At 56.9% G+C, this 19779-nt stretch overlaps 1 protein-coding gene and 1 long non-coding RNA gene across 5 annotated transcripts in view; one reads left to right on the top strand and one right to left on the bottom strand.

Annotated features, from left to right (window-relative positions):
* Positions 1–19779, bottom strand: part of AHCYL1 (adenosylhomocysteinase like 1) — a 33216-nt gene that overhangs the window by 2130 nt on the left and 11307 nt on the right. The window contains exons 1-16 of one of the 4 annotated variants that reach the window (XM_028502827.2): positions 17040–17349; positions 10903–11014; positions 8665–8808; positions 7583–7683; positions 7028–7130; positions 5986–6080; positions 5318–5424; positions 4414–4530; positions 4124–4187; positions 3373–3461; positions 2980–3050; positions 2518–2612; positions 2332–2430; positions 1884–1952; positions 1672–1750; positions 424–544 (exon numbers count right to left, since the gene is read on the bottom strand). In XM_028502827.2, the coding sequence (XP_028358628.1) occupies positions 424–544; positions 1672–1750; positions 1884–1952; positions 2332–2430; positions 2518–2612; positions 2980–3050; positions 3373–3461; positions 4124–4187; positions 4414–4530; positions 5318–5424; positions 5986–6080; positions 7028–7130; positions 7583–7683; positions 8665–8808; positions 10903–11014; positions 17040–17180 (1607 nt within the window). In that variant the 5' untranslated portion in view covers positions 17181–17349. Of the gene's footprint in view, positions 1–419; positions 545–1671; positions 1751–1883; positions 1953–2331; positions 2431–2517; positions 2613–2979; positions 3051–3372; positions 3462–4123; positions 4188–4413; positions 4531–5317; positions 5425–5985; positions 6081–7027; positions 7131–7582; positions 7684–8664; positions 8809–10902; positions 11015–17039; positions 17350–19779 lie in introns of those variants that run through there. The other 3 variants (XM_036015731.1, XM_028502825.2, XM_028502826.2) reach the window with 3 other exon arrangements.
* On the top strand, positions 7192–7516 carry LOC118498222. Its single transcript, XR_004900749.1, has 2 exons — positions 7192–7327; positions 7362–7516. It is a non-coding gene; the product is annotated as an uncharacterized LOC118498222 (long non-coding RNA).

The raw sequence follows: 19779 nt of genomic DNA, 5'->3' as shown, positions 1-19779 counted from the left end.
CCGCCCCGGCCCAGGCTGGGGATCCCTGCCGTCACCTCCCTGTGCTTCCGCAGAGGCTCAGACGCTTCTGACAAGGTCACCTCCTGCTCCCTGATAATGCAGGTCAGTGGTTTTCGGCCTGGCTACACATTCCAGTAATCTGGGGAGCTTTTACAGAATAAGCCTCGGCCCCGTCCCAGACCAACGGTATTAGACTCTCTAGGGGTGGGGCCCAGTCTCCAAAATGGCAGAAAATGCCTACTTCTTCACGTGTGCTGAGAGTGAGAGAGACTGCCCCTCTGCCTGCCCTGTTAGCTCGGGGCGGGCTCTGGAGCGCTTCCGAGCGGGGTGGAACGCCAGCTCTGCCTGAGAAGGCTGGCTAGTCGGCCTGGCGTAGTGCCGGAGGAGTGAGAAGAGCTCCTCACTCGCTTCCCCCCAAGTTACCTGTAGTAATTCGGCTTGAATGGCCCGTTTTTGTTGAGTCCCAGATATTTGGCTTGGTCGTCCGTCAGCTCTGTCAGGTGGGCGTCGAAGGATGGCAGGTGCAAGCTGGCCACGTATTCGTCTGGGAAGAACAGTGACAGGGGGACAGACTCCACTTCAAATCTGCCTCTGGGGGGGTAGCCACTCCCATTTCCATCTGAAGCTTTTCGAGAACGGACGAGGGACGGAAACACTTTGGAAGAACTGACAACTCGAAAATGTGCTTACTTAAAAAAACCTTGACACACTGCCTTTCTAAAGCAGGGTGTTTCTCTCAATTTCCCCCGGGTGCACTTAGAAAGCCACTTGCCAAGGTGATAAACCGGGATGAACTTGCACCTCCCCGACTTTCTCTGGCAAAGCTTTTGGCTTTACCTCAGTGGCCAACACGCCACGGACTACTCTCGCCTTCCGGTGGGAACTTCTTAGCCGGGTCACAGTCACGTTATGCGTCCAAGTGGCCTCTGGGAAGCTCCAAGGGCCTTGTGTCATTAACATTTATTTAGGATCAGACAAAGGCCTCCAATCTTAGGATCAAGGATTTCTAAGGCAGCTGGCACAAATTTATTACATTTCCACGGGTAAGGTTCTTGGGCTTTACTTTTATGAATGAATTTTTTTACGAAAACCAATCTGAGGTGATGAGAACAGTAAGTTAGTTTTTCAGCTTTGAGAGGACAGGGCTTTGGGCCAATCAACTGCAGTTGGGAGGGGGCGCCACCGAGCAGGAAGGTCAAGAACTGGACGTGCTGTAGTGTACGTCACAGCAGCACAGCACAGCCGCCCCGAGAGTGACGAGAGGTCGCCTGCGGATCAAACGGCCGACGCACGATCAAGACCACACCTGTTTCTCTGTGTCTCCCTTTGGCCCCGAGCGGTGCTCAGGTGGCGTGGGCAGCGGGAAGGTCACTGAACCTCCCCGGGCCGCACAGAGCCAGCGCATCCCCTCCTCCCCTCCCGCTGAGCACTTCCACTCGCCAGCTGCTGTTCTTACTACAGCTCTGCGACGCACCCTGTGTTATTCCTGCTTCACTGGTTAAAGAACAAACGGAGGCTCATGGAGACGAGAACCTGTCCTGAGGCCCAAACACGTCAGTGCCAGACCAGGGACTAGAACTCTGACGCTCAATCCATGCTTTTCATGCCGCTGCCGTTACCGAACCACGCGATGGGCTGGAGTCAGGAGGGGCTTCTCCTGTTTCCACTCACCCATTTTCTTGGGCAGCAAGTACACATCTTGCTTGTAGCGCCCCTCAGGTGCATTATAGAGCTCTATCAGTGCCAAAGCCTGAGTTGGGAAAAGAGGGTCAGAAAACCCCAAAACCCTTCTTAGCGACACCGCAGGGCCCTCTCCTTGGCGCACGGGCCGAGGCCCAGTTCCGCTCATCTCAGGCGGGATGAGCGGGCAGGAGGTCACGTACCTGTGTGGTGGCTGTGATGGACAGGACAAAGGTGGGGACTGTGGAGCAGCTCAGGTTGAGCAGACGGCCCTGAAGGGGGAGATGAAGCTGGGGTGAGCGGTGCCGTCCCCCCGTCTCATGTCCCAGAGTCACGCCAGTCACACCGGTGCAGGGGGAGCCTTTGTACCCCCGGGCTCAGCGGGCAGAGGAAGAACTGGAGCTCTAGATCAGGTTTCATCTTACTTTCTGCAAGGCCCCGAGTCTGACCAGCTGAAGACTCACGTGCAGCCAGGAAGTAGTATGTTACTTAGTGGGAAGTAAGTATTTTTTTGTGTGAGTCTATTTTGGGGACCAGATCATTGGAGAAATACTGTCACCCAGAGACAGAGGTCACGGAAGCAGAGGCCCCGCCCCCCACAGATCTAACCACACAGCCCGGGCTGCGCTGGCGAAGTCCCACTGCGTGTACCTCTGCCAGGAGGACGACGCGTTTGCCATCGGGCCAGATGACGTGGTCCACCTGCGAACGGACTCGCTCCCACGTCAGCTCCGGGGTGCGGAGGCTGGTCTGAAAGGCACACAGCACGGTGAGGGGCGGGGCCCCCCGGAGGCAGAGGGGAAGGCCCAGCCGCCGAAGACGCGCAGGAAGGCTCACCACGTCGATCTCCGTGTTGGAGTGGCCCATGTTGCACACGATGCAGCTGTTCTTCATGCGGTCCAGGTGCTCCCGCGTCACCACGTTCTTGTTTCCTGCAAGGGAGGGGCGGGCTGAGGACAGCGGTGCTGGGGAGCCAAGGCGCCGGGCAGCTGTCAGTCAGAACACGGGCAGGAGGCCTGCCGGCGCTCCGGAGCGTGGGCACGCGGGGCGCGGAGAAGCGCGCGCTGGGCGACAGCTCTTCAGGCTGTGTCACCTGGCTGTGAGACGGGGCAGCACAAAGAGCCGTCAGGGGAAAAGGCTCTTCGTTCTGGGAAACGTGCGCAGGTTCCGACAGCCTCCTCTGGTTGGGAGGCTCTCACGCGGACCACGGGTCTCACCTTGCGTGAAAGCCGGTCTGAGCTCTTCGAAGGCCCAGCCGAGTGGTCACTGCTCCGCGAGGAGCAGAGCGCCGACACTCACCTGTGCAGGTTATCACGACGTCCACCTGCCGGATGACCTCGTTTAGCTTCACCACCCGGAACCCGTCCATGCTGCAGAGAATGGAGGACGCCGTGAGCACAGGCCGCGGGGGCAGGGGGCAGAGCGCTCACACGACGAGACGAGCGGATCCCTTTCTGCGGTCAGGCCCGTGCTCCCCCTCAGGGGCGGTGAGCAACAAGCCGTGCTGGACTACATGCACCGGCCTCAGACCCCACGCAGGGAGGGGAGGTGCCAAGCAGCTCAAGGAGTGCCCTGGGGTTACACGGAGGGAGAGCAAGCCCAGCCTCCTCCTCCTCCGCAAGGAGTGGTCCCACACCCAACGGCAAACCCAGGAGCTCGAGGTGCCAGCCGCGGCCCGGGCGCTGTGCTCACCAGGCCTGCAGCGCGCAGATGGGGTCGATCTCCGTGATGTAGACGATGGCTCCGAGGGCCTTGAGCGCGGCGCAGCAGCCCTTCCCCACCTGCAGAGCACGGGGAGAGGGCCGCCGTCAGGCCCCCCGAGGCCCGGGACCAGGGCTGGGGGGTCCTGGGGAGGCGGGAGGTCCTTGAGACCACCCATCCGCTGGCGGGCCCGTGCAGGGGCGCCACCCCAGGCAGGGCGGAAACAGATTCAGAGTAGGCTGTGACCCTTCGTCGGACATTCCATGTTTCACAGCGAGGGCTGGGGCTTGGGACAGGAGAAGAGACGAGGGGAATGCAAGTGTCACCATTAGGGAAACGAGACTGGGAAGAGCGACTGCCACCTCTCGTCTCTCAGTACAGAAGGACCTGCTAGCTCACTCAGACGCATGGGACCCTGGCTGGCCGTCACCGACGACGGACGACGAAGCCCCTGCACCCGCCCTAGTTCAGGACAGACCAGTCTGCACTCCGCTCCACTGCCGGTCGCTCGCGGGGCAGTGAGGGGGGATGACGCCAACACGCTGTCCCACCAGACTGAGTGGGAAAACCTGAAAACCCCACTTGTTCTGTGTGTCTTTACCCAGGAGTCTGCATGGAGGACTTCTGCTAAATGGGACACGGTATCTAGGAGATACGTTAAAGCTCGGATCGGCGACCCCCGACCCCCGCCCCGACGACCCCCAGTGAGTCCGGAGAAGACAGGCACCGGGCGGCTCCTCACCTCACCGTAGCCGCACACCACCACCTGTTTCCCTCCGAACATCACGTCCGTGGTCCTCTTCAGGCTGCGGGGACAGACAGGGGCTCAGTGCACGCACTACCGGCTCGAACACAGCCCCTCCGCACACAATGAAAAGAACTCCAAGTGGAAGCTGGCTGGGCTCCACATGAAGTGGGTCCCCCGAAGCCAAAGGAAAACCGGGGGACAGGCCCGGGGCGGCACAGACCGGTTCCACACCGCAGCCTGCACCCGCCGCGCGTGAGCTCCAACGGCTCCGCACTCCAACCCACCCGTCCAGGATGGACTCGCGGCAGCAGTACAAGTTATCGAACTTCTGTTTGGTGACGGAGTCGTTGACGTTCATGGCGGGAACGCAGAGCTTCCCGGCCTTGGAGAGCTGATACAGCCTGGGGGGGGCGGGGGAGGGGGAGGCCACAGAAACAACACAGTCAGCTGGGAGAGCAGAAACGCAGCAAACCCACCCGTTCCCTTCCGACCCCACGTCGCCCTCTCCGGCCCGGTCACGCCCAGGGAGGGGGGTGACCACGACGGCACCCGTGTCATCCCTCCTCACTTCATTTTCTCCACCCCGCCCCCTTTTTTGGGAGGAAAAAAATGTCCTTTCAGTTGAAGGAACTGACTTCTCTCCCGATGTATCTCTCTAGACCAGCACTTCCCCAGTCTCCACGGAGCCCACGCCTATGTCCGATAAGCGAGATGATCAGTGACTCTGCCCCGGTCCCCGTGTGCGCGAGGGCCCAGGCCACGTCCCCAGCGGACAGGAACCTTCGCAGGGATCTTTTAGGGGCTCTGACACGCCAAGGATATTTTGCCCAGTGTACTTTGTGTAGTGTGTCTAATGTACTGTTTCACAATAGAATTTTTTCCGGTTCCACATATAAGATTATCATACAACATCAAGTCCAGTTTTTTAAGACACACTCCCTGCCTCCCCTGCTGGCTGAGAATCGCAGTGGAGTCGGCGGGACAGAGGGATGTGTAAACCAGAGCCCAAAGGGACTCCCTCTTAGGGTCTCCTCGGTTGCTCCAGAAGTAAAAACTCAGGCAGCCTCCTGACAGAAACACTCAGACCGCGCGAGCCCCTGCAGGCCCGAGACGCGGCCCCACAGCCGAAGAGGGACCCGCAGCCCTCACCGGGCGAGGGCACGGGGTAGCCGCCGCGGCGCCTGTTACCTGTGAACGCCAGTCACGCTCTCCTCCACGATGCCTCGGATCTTCTTGAACACGTTTGGGTACTTCTTGTACACCCAGTGGGTTAAGTCTCCCCCATCGTCCAGGATCTGCAGAAGAGCCAGGAGATTTCCGTGGGCATTCTGGCTGCTAGCGCTGGGGGGACTGCAAACCCACTTGCCGTACTGGGGCGAGAGCCCCGTGTGCTTTGGAGGAGCGCTCCCCGGCACTCCCGGGAGCGCGTGCGGACAGCGGGAAGAGTAGGGTTTGCTGGTGTTACACGGTTGGAAGGACTCCCGGGTTTGCTCTAGGCTCCAGCGGCAAGTGTCAGGCTAAGGGCGCACTTGTGTCCAGTGGAGTCCTGACCCGCGAGGTCCCCCCAAGGGACGCAGGAGGAGAGCCGGGGCGGGAAGGACGAACGAGAACCCTGCGCCGTGGAGGCACCGCGCCGGTTCCCGCCACCTCGCTCTGCGGTTGAGCCGCGCGTGCCCGGTCAGCCTCACCCCACCCCCCTGCCCACCCGGTGCCCAGACCCTCCCTGAAGAGGTGTCCGGCCGAACGCTTCGGCGACAGAGTGCACGAGGCAGACCGGACGCCCGTGCCGCTCAGGGAACCGAGCTCCGAGGGCAAGGAAAGGACCCCACCGCCCGAGCGCAGGGGGCGCGGGTTACCATGTTGGGCTGCCAGCCGTCCGTGCTCACGCAGCGGTCGATGCACCACCAGAAGTCGTCTTCCGACTCGCCCTTCCATGCGAACACCGCGACCCCTGCACAGACGGACACAGGTCAGCGGCCTCTCCCGTGGGCACGTCCCATGCCAGCCGCACTTTCTGAGAGCCCGGCGGAGGGAAAACCACCCCGGAGGTGCAATCACTTGGGCAGGGCAAAAAGTCAAAACGGCGCCTGCAGAAGTGAGATCACATGTCCACGTGACCGAGCACGACACAGGACGCTGTCAAAGTGACAGGAGAAACCGCTTCTGACGGCGTTGTGCTTCGGTTATGTATAAAACCGTGCACGTACTGAGACTTATTTCATTTCTGTAAAACGTGAGTAGAGAAATGAAGAAATTTGTCAAATACTATCATCTCTGTGGCACACCTACGGTGTTTTGTTTCGGAACCCCCTGAGTTTTTTGCAATAAACACCAGAAAAGGGTAAATAACAAAACCCGAAGTGTCACAAAGTTGCTCTCCAAGCATCCCGGCAGAGGGGAGGTCCTTACGCGGTGCTTTTATTCTGAACGTTTTAACACTAACAACCATTTCCCGTTTAATGGGACTCCCAAGTGGTCCACGTGTTTTCGAAGTAACACTGAATACAAAGATCTCACACAGCATCAACCCAGAAGGCGCTTCGCGTGTGGTGATGAGACCGGTGGTGAAGGGAGGCCCGCCGAGCGCATGTTTCTGTATAGCTCAGGTGGTTTAACATTCTTCCTCGTTCGTTCAACGCCAGAACTGGGCACTCCCCCCAGGTAATTAGATTCTTTGCCAAGGTCACTGTTAATGACCCTATGATATATCATCATGGGTCTGAACCTTAATTGTATTATCCGTGTTCTTCCTGCTGCTACCTTTATTGCCCTCCACATTTTACAGCCCCCACACAGACACGGCACTGTAAGGACAATTCTGATACATAAAAACTACGTTTGGGGTGCTGTTTTGAGGCAGAGCTGGTACTGACGACGATGACAAGAAGCTGAACTCACCGGCCTCGGCCAGCGCTGCTGCCACCTCGTTCTGCGTGGAGTAGATGTTGCAGGCAGACCAGCGGCACTGAGCCCCCAGGGCGCACAGGGTCTCGATCAACACCTGTGTGGGCGCACAGGAGGGCAGGGTGAGGGGGGGAGGGCCGACGGGAGTGGCACACCGCAACGCCACACCCAGCCACTCTGGCAGGCCCAACACTGGGAAGTCACAGGAGGTGTGATCCAGTGAGACAGCACATTGCTATCTGGCAGCCCCCAAAAGATATGTTTCTGAGGTCTCGACATTTTTGTAACAATCCTGTTTATGCAAATAAACAGTAATCTATTTGCATAGATTTATGCAAATCTAGCTCTCCCGATGCCAGGTCCGTGAAAAGCAGGTCACACCCAGACAGACAGAGCAGAAAGCCCCACCACTGCGGACAGAGCAGTTCCGTCTGGTGGTGAGCAGCATTGGAGGTTGGATAGACAGGGAAGGAAAGGCAAGTTTAAAAAAAAACGTGCTCGTTCCCCCTCCTCATCAGAAGTTTCTCGGTTTCCTCCCAGCAAACTCACCGCGGTCTGGGCTGTGATGTGTGTGCAACCCACTATTTTAGCACCAGCCAAGGGCTTCTCCCCCTGAGCGCGTTTCCTGAGTGAAATCAGAGCAGACATGTCTGTGAAAGAACAGAGGGTTTGAGCTGCGCCTGCACGAGCACCAGCGCCGATTCCCGCTCGAGCATCAGGGAGGGCGGTCTGGGTCCGGAGCCACGGGTACGGGGAGTCGGGAAAACCCTGAGCCTGTTTCTGGGGTAACTGGCAGCGTCACCAGCAAACAACAGGGGAGGCTGTCACCCATTCACTTGGAATGTCTCTCTTCTGCTGTTTCAGACTCACATGCAAAGGACTAAACAGAGAATGAATTCCCAAAACTGATCGAATGGAGGGTGTCTCCTCCTTCCTCTGGGAGGACAGGGGAGCGGCCACAGCGCTGGCCAAGGGGCTCCTACACGTGACCAAACCATAGCTCCAGGGGAAAGCCTTCCCCGCAGCGGCAGCAGCCACTTGCCCCCGTTTTTCTCTGCGGTCTAACCCTGTCCTCCCGGTCAGCCTCTCTGGCTCCCATTCCCCTGCCAGGACGGAGCGCGCTTCAGTGGGAAAGCAGCGCAAGGGTACGGAGACGGCACTGCATGTGGGATGGAGAAACCAAGACTTAACTGTCAGTCACTTTTACTCTTGTCCTAGCAGAGGCTGCTCGGGACTGAAGGCCAAACGAGGCCCCAAATCACCCCGTCCTGCTGAAGACCCCCGCCACCGCGGCTTCTGGGAAAGCCAGGCCCCAGGGACAAGCAGCTCTGGCCCCAGACACAGCAGTGGCCCCAGGTTTGCTGGCCCCGCAGCTAGGTCCCTAGACGTGGTGCCGTGGAGGTGAGGGGACAGAAACTACTCTCTGTATTATTACCGCGTGCTGGGGAAGCAGGGAGGACGACAACAAGAACCCGGAGGCCGGGCTCCACACACAGATCTGATTGTACACGAGCCCAGGATCCTGGCTTTTCCCAGGAGACCTCCAAGTTAGCTTTCCAGCCTCAGGTGGTTTGTGGATCCCCGTGGCCAGTAAGAGGTTGCTCCCGGCCCCACCCACGCCCCTCCTTTACCTTGCTCCGCAATCTCAATCTCCCGGCGTCCAAATTCTGCCTGCTTGATGTTCTTCACGCAGAAGTTGCTGCTGCCTTTGGAGTTGGTTTGCTGCTTCTCGCGGGGGGAAACCTCGTCATCAGAGCTGTCTGTGTAGGACGCCGCTAGAGCCGGGGAGGAGAGACGAGGACAGAGAAGCCTCGATGGCCCCGACTCCACAGAGTGCGGGCCCCGAGGCGCTCCCGTTTCCGTTACGGCCACGCTCCTCCGCACAGCCCCCTGGACGTCTCTCCCAGCCGCGCTCCCCCAGGGTCCAACAGACGGCGGGCAGGGGCGGAACTGCTGGGCCCGCTCAGGGCTCTGGCCCTCGCGCCCAGCCCACGAGACAGTGCCATTGGTGCCTCCGATAAGGAGCAACTGACTCTGATCTGGCACCAGTTCCAGTGAATCCCAGATGATGGGGGTACTGAGTCCCCACCCAAATTAGAGCCAGACTGTCAAAAATGGGCGACTAATTTAGGGCACGTAAGGAATGCCACTTCTATAAGTCACCAGTCTTAAACTTAAGCACCTAAAGCATCTAGGCCCCACCCCCAGAAATCCCCTTCAGAAGGTCTCAGGTGGGACCCAAGAACCGGCATTTCTGCCGTGTCCCCAGCTGTGGGTCGGAGGACCACACTCTGAAACCACGGATACGAAGGGAAGCGGTGAGATAGTCTTACAAGGGCCTCTGCACTAGGCTGCGCCGAGGAACATGGCGATGGGAAGAAATGACACAGCAGGTGAGCAGCTCTGGCTCTAAAAAGCGGCTTCACCTAAAAACTGCAATGTCCTTGCAGAGAGACACGCAGGAGCACACACAACCATCCCTCCTCAAACCACGGTGTCCCGTCGGACTCGAGTGTTCCCCTGGCCGCCGTCCCTGCCGCTGCGCTGGGCTCTCCTGCTCGCTGCCTTTTGTACCCCAGCGAACGGACCCTACTGGAGGGGCCTGCCCCCCAGGACAGCCAGACCACGTCACCAAGCTTTCAGAAATGCTCTCGCAGGTTCCCGTCACACGCGGCCACCAAGGTCTCTGAAGCCTCTGTTACAGCTTTCTCCGCTCCGTCCGTCTCTCTCCCTCCTACAGCTCAGTCCTCCACCACTGGCTCTTTGTTAGCTACCAGCAGCCAGCCTCCTTGTCACCAGCCACCTTTTGTACCTGTCGCTCCAGGACGAGACACCTTTTCATTTATGACAGCCACTACACCGGAACCCCTCCTTGCACACAGGCCCGTGGTGACTCTGTACATTCCTCTGTCTCAGTACTTAGCCTTGTGCACCACCATCTGCCCCAGTCCGCCCATCTTGTCTGTGCTGGGTTATCAGGCACAGGGTGGAAAGTAAGTTTTAAAAAATCTGTTTGTTTACATTCCTTGCACCTAAAGCCCTGTCCTTAATGTTAACAAGACAATACAAACGATATTCCAACAAAAGACAATGGCTTCAGTATAAATCTCCTGGTTGCCACTAATCGCAACCTCTGACTGTGGGCGAGCTTCTGAATCTTCGAGCAATGCTTCCTCAGCTGAACGCGGGGGGCCGGACGCGGTGCCCCTGTGCACCTCGCATGTGGGTCCCCCAGCACGCAGATCCCGAGGGCCTATGTCCTCTCCAAGTCAGTCCTCCGGAGCCCACCGGGACGGCGAGAAGGGCCCAGCAGACCACCCACACGGGGCTGAGGCCAAAGAGAAACAGAGCCAGGGCCGTCTGAGCGGTGGGAATCCTTCCCGCTCCGGGCGGGCAGCTTCCACAGAAAGGATGACCCAGTAAATGAAAGGAGCAAAGTACTAATGTTTATTGTGACAATCCAAGAAGTCTTGGAGACAAGAAACAAAGAGATAGGAAGCAGGGAATATCTCAAACAAAGAAATCAGGAACTATGCTTTCAGAATGCCCCTCTTTCCAAGGCCAGTTCCGTCAGCCTAAATGCCGCTGACCTCCCTCCTTTGGTAGTGTGGCGGACGGACAGACGAACGCGGGAGTGGGGACCGGCTCCGAGCGACCCACCAGGCCCTGGCCACAGACCACACACGGAGAAAGCCCGGGGAAGACAGCCCCGAGATGACGGGAGCGTCCCCAGCAACAGGGCTGGCTGCGACACTCCAGCTGCCCAAGCGGTCGGAGCGGGCTCCCCGCACACAGCTGGGCGGCGCTGCCAGGCTGCAGGGAAGGGCGCCGGGGGGGGGGGGGGGGGGGGGGGGGTAGTGCTCGCCTACCTGAGCTGTAGCTGTCCGTGGAGGACTGCGAGATGGACCGGGACAGGGACCGGCGGCCCGTCTTGGTGGGGAATTTGGTGAACTCCTGCATGTCATCAGCAAACTGGATTTGCTGTAAGAGTAAAACAAAGATGTTGAAAGCTTACAAGGATTCTGTGAAATGTCCCATTTTTAAAGGCCACATGGAGTCTTCCCTAGAAGCTGTCATCACGTAGCACCTACCACTGAGCCCGCCGCTCTTCCCACCGGAACTGCGGGCGGCAGGGGCCGCCTTCCTGCTGCTCCCAGAACAACAACCACTGTCTCTGGCCCGCGGTCGAGGCAGAAATGTCGGCACCTGCCCAACTTCCTCAGTTTCCCTTCCCGTGTTCCGTCAAGTTTTCTTTCCTCTTCTAACCTCGGTCCATTAAACCCTTTAACCTCCCTCCCAGCTCTTTCAGAACCAGGCATATTCTCCCAGTGCTTCTGCTTGCTTGTTCCTTCTCCAGAACAGTCTCCTAAAGCACATCCTTATCCTGGAGACAGCAGGGGGTGCGTCCTCCTTCTGGGAAGAATTATGAGGAGAGGCCTCGGGGCGGCGCTGCGCTCCGGGTGCCAGCAGTAGGGGCCCATCACACCCCTCCACCTCACAGCGCCAGTGTGGCGTCCCAGAGCCTTGCACGTGCAGTGACACACCGGCACACACGAATGAAAGAGACATTAGAACACATCTGCACACCACAGTGAATTCTAACTGCTCAGGGCTCAGGGGGAGGGAGGAGAAAATAACGGCCCGGTGAGCTCTGCCTTAAAAACTTCCTTGAGTGAAATGAACCAGAACTCGGTAATTGTTTGAAAGATACTTGGAAAACTGGCTTTAAGCAACAGCAAATAGTTTATAATATTATTTATAGGCAAATTAATGGCTGTTTCTCAAGAGTATGAAGACACCTTCTCCTATAAACCTTCCTCCTGAATTCCTCGTTAAACCCTGATAAACCCTCTTTAAAACTTCGGCCTCCTGACAAACAGAGCGGGTCGAGAATCTGAATTGAGATTTTCCCCACAGCCCGCTGACCAAATCTGAAAACGTTTCCATGGAGAACCCATTAAGCTAAGTCTTCAGCAAACACCTCTGGAAATGTACGCTATTGCAGGTTAAAATCTCCCCAGCAATGCTAGCAACATGGTCGCAGCCACTCCGGAGCCGGAACAGTGAACTGCCCATTCGTTACAGCTCCCAGGAGCCCCTCCTCTGTCACGGGTGCCCTCCAGCCCAGGCTGGGCCATGACCTGTGAATCAGGCTGCAATGTGCAGCCCAGGCAGGGGCGGCTGGTGGGAACAAATCCGTTAGTGAATTAGTAGGTCTCCACGGGGAATAAAGCTGCAGTCAAGGGGAACACAGATCTGGGGTTCACACCAGGAACGAAAGCAGAGAACCCCCTCGCAGTAACAGCCACTACGTTAGGGCAGCAGGCCTGACACAAACACCCGGGAGTACTTCCACTTAAACCCCACCCTGGCTCGACATCCGACCGGGCACGTCTTCTTCTGCGGGCCGCGCTGCAGAACGAGGGGCAGCGGGGCCCGCAGCCGCTCTACTGCCGCCGGGCAGAGCTCGGAGGCGGGGGAGGGCAAGGGCCGCGGTCCCGCCGTGCAGCCCAGGGCCGCACACACAGAGAGTGTTCAGTAAATCTCTGTAGGATAAGTGAGCCCTGCACCTGTCTTCAAAGATCAATTCAGTAAAATTTCAAAAATAAAAAGTGACTACCAATGAAGATTCAAGCTAAACCACGTATAGTGCACCACAATTTCTGAAGCATCTTTTTCATTTTAGGTGCTACAACTTTAAATAGCTTAAATGCCTAAAGCAAAACTGCCTTTCCAAAAAAAAAAAAACCCAAAAACAAAACAAAACAAAACACCCCAAACCCACTGAAGTGGCCACAGCTCAGCGCCTGCCCTTCCTCCGGGCCCCCAGACAGGACTTCCTGCTGAGTGTTCACGTGACTGCTGCAGTCGGCAAAGCCGGTTTCACTGGACAGACGGACGGGCACCGCACCAAGGTGAAGCTGACCCTCGCCCCAGTGCGCGGTCGTGGTGGTGGCAGAAATAAACACACCGTCAGGAGACCACTGGTGCCCTCGAAGCCTCTCTGGAGGCAGTCCCCCCACCCCACCCCCCCACCTCGTGTGGCAGCCTGCTCCAAAGCTGTGCTCTCTTCCTGGCTGTTTTGGTTCCCTCCGTTCATCTCTTTTCAAAAGGTTCTCCGTACATTCCCAGGCACCGCCTACCAGAGGTGGGGGTGAGAACTGCAGTAACATTTGCAGCTTTTTATATAAAAAATAGAGGGGCAGCTGTGGCCAGACGGAGTGTGTTTCTTCAGCACCCTAAGAACTGAGTCACGTTCCACCTCACATTAACACAGGCCATGGGTCGCCTAAAGCTTAGCAGCTCTTTCCCGTCTAAAGACATTAAGCTGTGAAAATAAAAATATCAGACCGTGTTGCAAGCAGCTTACGATCAGTGCAGAGCCCCACCTCGAAAACGATAAACACGGCCCGTACTCCCAGTGGGCGGAGTGGGAGCTCGCGCCGTGACACGGACAGGCAGCTGTCCGTCCCTGTCGCTCTTTGATATTCTCCCTGCTCATAAATAGAGGACCCAGCGACACAAAGATGCTCGATGACCTCATCTCCTCTCCCACCCCAGCTAGGAGCCCTGTCCTCCCCCGGCGAGGTAGCCCCTGGACAGTCGTCACATGGTGAACAACACCGCCGTTGCCAAAAGCAACCTTTGGACACGGCAGATGCTCTCCACAGCGAAACCAGGGCTCCGCCACGGCCTGCTAACCGGGCTGGCCGCGCTGCATTTGGGCCAAATGTGACCAGCGAGATAAAAACAAAATCCAAAGCTGCTCTGTTCACATTACTTCCCTTATCACGACTTCTTCCAATCACTCTTAAGTCTTAATTGGTGTCCTTTAGAGTTTCTTCACATCCAGATGGGTAGGGAAATGCTAGGGCTAAATATGGCGTAGGATGGGGAAGTGGAGGAGGGAAAAGGAGGTAGGTAGCTGAAGTCCAGAAAGAATCTGAAAATCGAAAAGTCCTGTTAAAGAACTGTCTGTTTGGACGCTCGCCACCCATACACCAGCCTTCCTCACAGCACGCACAACTGCGTTCCATTCGTGCACTACTGCCAACGGCCGAGACAGGCCAGGAGGTCAGACCGAGCCACTGTCCCAATAGCTCACCCAAACACAGCAGTCTGCTTGCTGTGCCTTAAAAACTCAGTTAACTGTCAGGCCAATTCAACGGGCTGTTTTAGAGCACCTCTTCGAATAGCTCAGCGGTACGGGAGCTGACTCTCTTCCGTGTGCTGCTGGGGGCGGTACAGGGAAGCCCTGGGGAAGGAAGAACGTGGGGCCCGGCACTGCCGCCACCTCGAGGGGAGTCTGGTGCACAGGGAGCTCGGAGAGCCCACCAAGGACAAGGATCGCAGACAGCCGCAGGAACAGTGGCCCCAGCCTCCAGAGGCGGCAAGTGGCTGTGCACCACGCACTCGGCTGGCCCTGAGCGCTGAGTTACCCTCAGAAGCCGAGCAGCTCACTTCCACAAACACGGCCTCTCCGTGCAGTGGAGACGTTACACCACCCGGCTTTCCTTCCTGCCCGGCCCCACCCAGCCGTGCCCGGAGCTCCTGAGTCAGAGAGAAGTGACCTGCCCGACCTCCCCTGCCACACGCTGGCCCAGGGACCGGGATCAGGAACCAGGATAACACCCATGGAGCACGTTACCCACCTCCCACTCGCCAGGCACCACCCGAGGACCCAGTGCCAGTCCGGCAGAGACCTGTGGGAGGACACGTGGTCCCTTCCAACCTGCAGGCGTGCCCTGGCCCACCAGGAAGTGAATACTAACACGGGTGGTTTTGTCCCAGAACTTTCCTGCGTCGTCAGGACCGTGCCACAGGCCGCAGTCTTCACAGCCTCACCGGGGTGTTCTTCACTCAGGCCCGCACCCGCCAGGGGGCAGGCCGGACTGCCCATGGAGCCTATGACTTCACAAGCCTGTCTAAGAGCTGTCCATTTCCTCAGAAAGGTTTCCTCCCAAGGGTGAAGACTAAACTCAAGGTAAACAGCAAGTTTTAGGAGAACAAATCATCAAGGGAGCACACTTCAGGAGCGGGCAGAGGGAGCAGTCCTTCTCACGGCCAAGGACTCTCTGAAACAGCCAGTACCCTCCTCCTTCAGGCACACTGACTCTGAGACATTCCCAAACTCATTACATCATCTTTCGCACGGCCTCCGCTAGCATACACGTGTGATTTTCCTGCGAAAAAATTACGGTCAGCGTCCTTCTCAGCTAACACTCAGCAGCTGAGCCAAGAGTGGCCACCGGGAGCTGGAGGCATGCACAGGGTCGATCACTGAGCAGTGAGCGGTGCGCTGGCCGGGGCGCCCTCGGTCCTGCCGGCCTCTTTCGCACACACGTCTCCCGGCTGATGCTCTCCTCCTCTACCGAGCCTCTCCCCCAGCTCCGTTCTCAGAGGGAAGGAAGCGGGGAGGGCCGTCAGCTAAACAGGTGTAGGACCTTTTCTTGGTACTCACCCCTGACTGGCCTGAGTCCCACCTCAGATGCATCTGAAGAAACCGTCACCTACGAGCCCCAACTGCTTGGAAGAACTATGTCAGTCCAAACACCCTCCAGGCCTTCAGCGAGGTTAAAGAAACGTCCCCAAGAAGCAGGGCATCCCCTTCCCAACATGCTGCCTTCAGGTGCGCCGCCAGGAAGTGACTCATCTCCGGGACGCAGGCTCACGCGCAGGGCCGGCTCCAGCGCCTGCTCCAGCCACATCTCCCCGTCCTGCGCAGAAGCCGGTCTTCCGAGACACCAGGCCCTCCCTCCCCGTCTCCGGCTTCTTAAGTCCTCAGTTTCCCCAGATGGGGCCTGAATTGCGGGGGGGGTGGGGGGGCGGGGGGGAGCAGGGGATGGGCAAGCTAACCACAGCACACAGGTCCCTCCCCCATGCGCCCGTCTCCACGTCTCAAGAGCAACAGGATGTAACACACACGCTAGAATCCAATTCCAGGCAGAAGCAGCACGCCTTTCACAATGGGATTCAACTTGATGTTTCATCAGCGCTGGGGGTGGGGTGGGGCAGGGAGCAACAGGCAGCGCCAGGGCCCACGCTGCTGAGTCACTCGATGGTGAGGAAGGAACGTAAAGCCTGAACAACTCCACCAGCTGAAGAGCGAAGAGCGGCTGCACCCTTATCGGCTACTCCGATCTCGTCACGAAGTGCTGCACCGGCTGCTGCTCTCTCCTACCGCGATCTGGTAAAACAGGTGATCGGGTCCCCAAACTGCCAACTGGAGGTGAAATGGGGAGGGTAAAAGTGGCCACAAGTAGGGAGGGAAGGGCTTCCTAACCTTCTGAAAACCACGGTTCACCGCAGAGCGTAACACACGTCCGGACTGTGCTCCGGCGTCTACTCAGCTACCGACCTGCCCACACTCGTCTCACCCTCGAGCCACTACCAACAAGACACGAAAACTCGCCACTCCTTGTGCCTGGCATTGGACTGTCATTGACTCTATGTTAAAAAACAAAAAACAAAAAACTTTTTTGTACGAGTGGCTGAAGAAACCTGAATTACGGGAACAGACCTGTGACTTTAGGAACCCACCAAAGGTGCCCCCCGTCTCACCCCCAACCAAACCATCGCTGCTGCACTTTCTGTCATGATCATTTTCAACGTGCAAAGGGTTTTTTAAAAACAGTGTCATGAAACCTATATACCCTCCACCTAAACGGAAGCTTTCCATTTTCCATACTAGATTTCTTCCTCTGTACACATCCAGACGTACAAATGCATACTTTCAAACGTCACTGCAAAAGGAAAAAACCAGCGAACATGCTCTAAGAACACTCTGTCCCACAGAACCCAACAGCTCTGTACTCGAGAATATCAGCCCCAGGCCTCCACCATCGAACCCCCAGTCTGCACTCAGTCACAGCCCCACGGCCCCCCGGCTCGTCCAGCCCAGGATGGAGCCAAGGTTCACCACGTGCACCTGGCTGTGAGGTTCCTTCAGTTTCCGCTCATGGAGAACCCTCCTCCCGCCTCCCCCCGCTCCCCCTGAGATACTGACTTTCCTTGACGAGTCCAGGCCAGATGCCTTACAGATTCTTCCATATTCTGAATTTTTCATATTGTTTCCTTCCCGTAAACTGGAAGCTGGGCTTTGCGGTTCGATGAGAAAGAGGTTAAAATTCTGGCAGGAATACTTCATAGATGACGTTGTATACAGACTTCACTTTGCATCTCATCAGGTGACACGCCACCGGCTGGTTCCACCATTGGTGACATGAAACTGGACCCCTGTTTCACGTGAGGCCACTGCAAGTGCAGGTTCGTTTGCGGAGCGACAGTTGTCAGCCTGTGAGTGCCCTGCTCCCTGGTGACTCCACCATCTGCTCCTAATCCCCGCCTGAACTGGTTCTGCTGGGGAGGAGGGTGGCTTATAGGATGATTATTTTTTTTCATTGTTTTTTCCAAATATATTAGCTGGCATTCTTTGGCAAAGAAAAGCTTCTTCCTCACTATCTTTTTCTTTTTCACTCGCCATGTGTCTTTTTATTTATGCAGTGATACTTTCGATTGCAAGCCAGGGGGAGCCTCCCACCCCCTCCGACGGCGCCCCGCCTGGGCGCTTCCTGCCTGCCCCGAGACGACACGCCAGGCTCACCTTGTTCTCTGCCTCGGACCTGGAAGCAGCCATTTCTCCAGGGAGCGCTGGCTCTTCCCCGTGGAGTGGCCTTTTCAAACCGACACCGGGGCAGAAGGTGGGCCACTGGCTGTCAGAGGGGGCGGCCCTTCAGGTTCGTTCGGTGGAGAGAAAAATCAGTCTTTCTGTTTCACCCACGAGTTCACATTGACATTTCCACTTCAGATTTAACATGACCACTTCTTAGAACTTTTAATTTTCCTGTTTGAATCGCTTTTCTCATGTTAACAGTCTTGGTCTCCGACAGAAGGGAAACGGGCAAACCTCACCGCAAGGTATGCCGGTACGCCCTTGAAGATGCAAACTTGTCACCTGCCTACAAACAGGTAACTCTGCCTTCTTCAGATGGATGTTTAGGTGGGGAAAACGTTCCTTCCGAGAGCAAGTGATCAGTGGACAGCTCCGGAAGATGGAGTCTCTCCAGCATTCTGGAAGGTGGCCGCACAGACTGAGTAAATGCCGTACGTATAATATCTCAGCCTACCCAGAAGAAACAAGAGTGGAGACGTGTAGGAATAATTCTTTTTCCCTTGGTCTGGAAGTCTAGTTTAAGTGAAGTTGAAACTGGTTACATCTCACACATTCAAACCCTCTTCACACACTCGCTGCAGTAAGTCCCACCTGTAAGTCAGCTCAGCACCGGGAGGGCCGTACCCACCTGGAGGTGGGCGACATGCAGGCCCCTGCCAGAGTGTGTGTGGCCGAAGAACTACAAACAGCTCCCAAGAGTGGCCACCGAGACCACGCGGTCGGCTCTCTGGCCCCAGACTAACACCCAACAAGCTCAGGAGACAGAGACCGCATCGGTTTTGCAGCTGGCACCCACCCACAACAGAGAGGCTCAGGAGAGGACAAGGCCGTCGGGACGCCACACTAGATAAAACCACCTGACTTAAAGACCTGCTGTTAAACAGCAACTCCGCAGAACCAGGTACTGTGAATGGAACGGACCTTTCAGAACCCATCCTGCAGTGAAACTGGGCATCTCCAAGCCCAAAGGGCGAGGTGAAATGACTCTGAAGACCAATCAGCTGCAGATGGTTTTAGTATCCATAGTCCTTAAAAAAAAAAAAAAGCCTCCAGAAGCACGGATTACAGACACAGTACACAGTCGAGAGTCTGCCGAAGACAGTCGGCCACACCAAAAACGTACCTGTACTCTCCATGCTAGAGAGGCGGTGCCTGCCCCCCTTCTTGACTCTCTAATGTGGTGTGTGTGTGTGTGTGTTCAATTCTAGGTAACAGTCTCCCCGTAAAGCCCCGATCTCAGACAGCCTGCAGGGAACAGCTGGCTGACAGGGACCGCCGCCTGCCACTCCTGGGGCCGCTCACAAGGAACAGCCACCTCTTGCCCCGGAATGCATCCCGTACACCCCTGCCTCCCAGACCAGAACATGGAATCTGGGTTTTCTTGATCCAGGGCTTTCTGAACTGCCCTTTTCTAATGAGTGAAGTGGACAGACACACAAGGACAAACGTCTCTTGCTTTAGGCTGTACGGCAAACCAAAAGTCAAAATCAAGTTTTGTGCAGGAAAAGTTATTCAGCGTATTTTATCAATAAGTAACACTGCTACACCACCACTGATTCTCAAACCATTTTTGCTGAGATCCGGACATAAAGACAGTAAGTAAAACCACCAGTACACTGGGACTCTCACTGAGGGATGACCAGGGGTGTGAAGCCCGTCCTTACTAGTAAGTACCGTGGGCACCGAGGCCCGGACGCCCAGGTCCCTCCGACTCTCCAGTTGCAGGCGCTCCGCCTACACTGGCGGCTTATGGCGGTGACTTCCTTATACCAGAGGATCTGTATTTTCCAAAACATTTTGGAGCCCTCTGAGTACTGGATCCACCCTTCACAGCACAACAGGGGGCAGGGCTCAGTGATTCGCTCAAGGCAAAAAAGCAAAAAATAAACAGCCCCCCCCCAAAACCCTACAAGCCCAGAGCTATCATCCTTCTTCTGGAAACAGCAGCTTCCCCTTTATTTTCAGGGGCCAGTTTACAACAGTACTACTGAGCCAGAGCCTTCTGAGCTTCTACCACCAGATGAAGACGTGTCAGTTTAGGGAAGCAGCACTGTCTCAGTTCCCAAACCCAGAC

This window comes from Phyllostomus discolor, chromosome 14 (assembly GCF_004126475.2).
Source record: "Phyllostomus discolor isolate MPI-MPIP mPhyDis1 chromosome 14, mPhyDis1.pri.v3, whole genome shotgun sequence".
NCBI classification, from domain to species: Eukaryota; Metazoa; Chordata; class Mammalia; order Chiroptera; family Phyllostomidae; genus Phyllostomus; species Phyllostomus discolor.
This window is presented reverse-complemented; position numbering and strand designations above follow the sequence as displayed.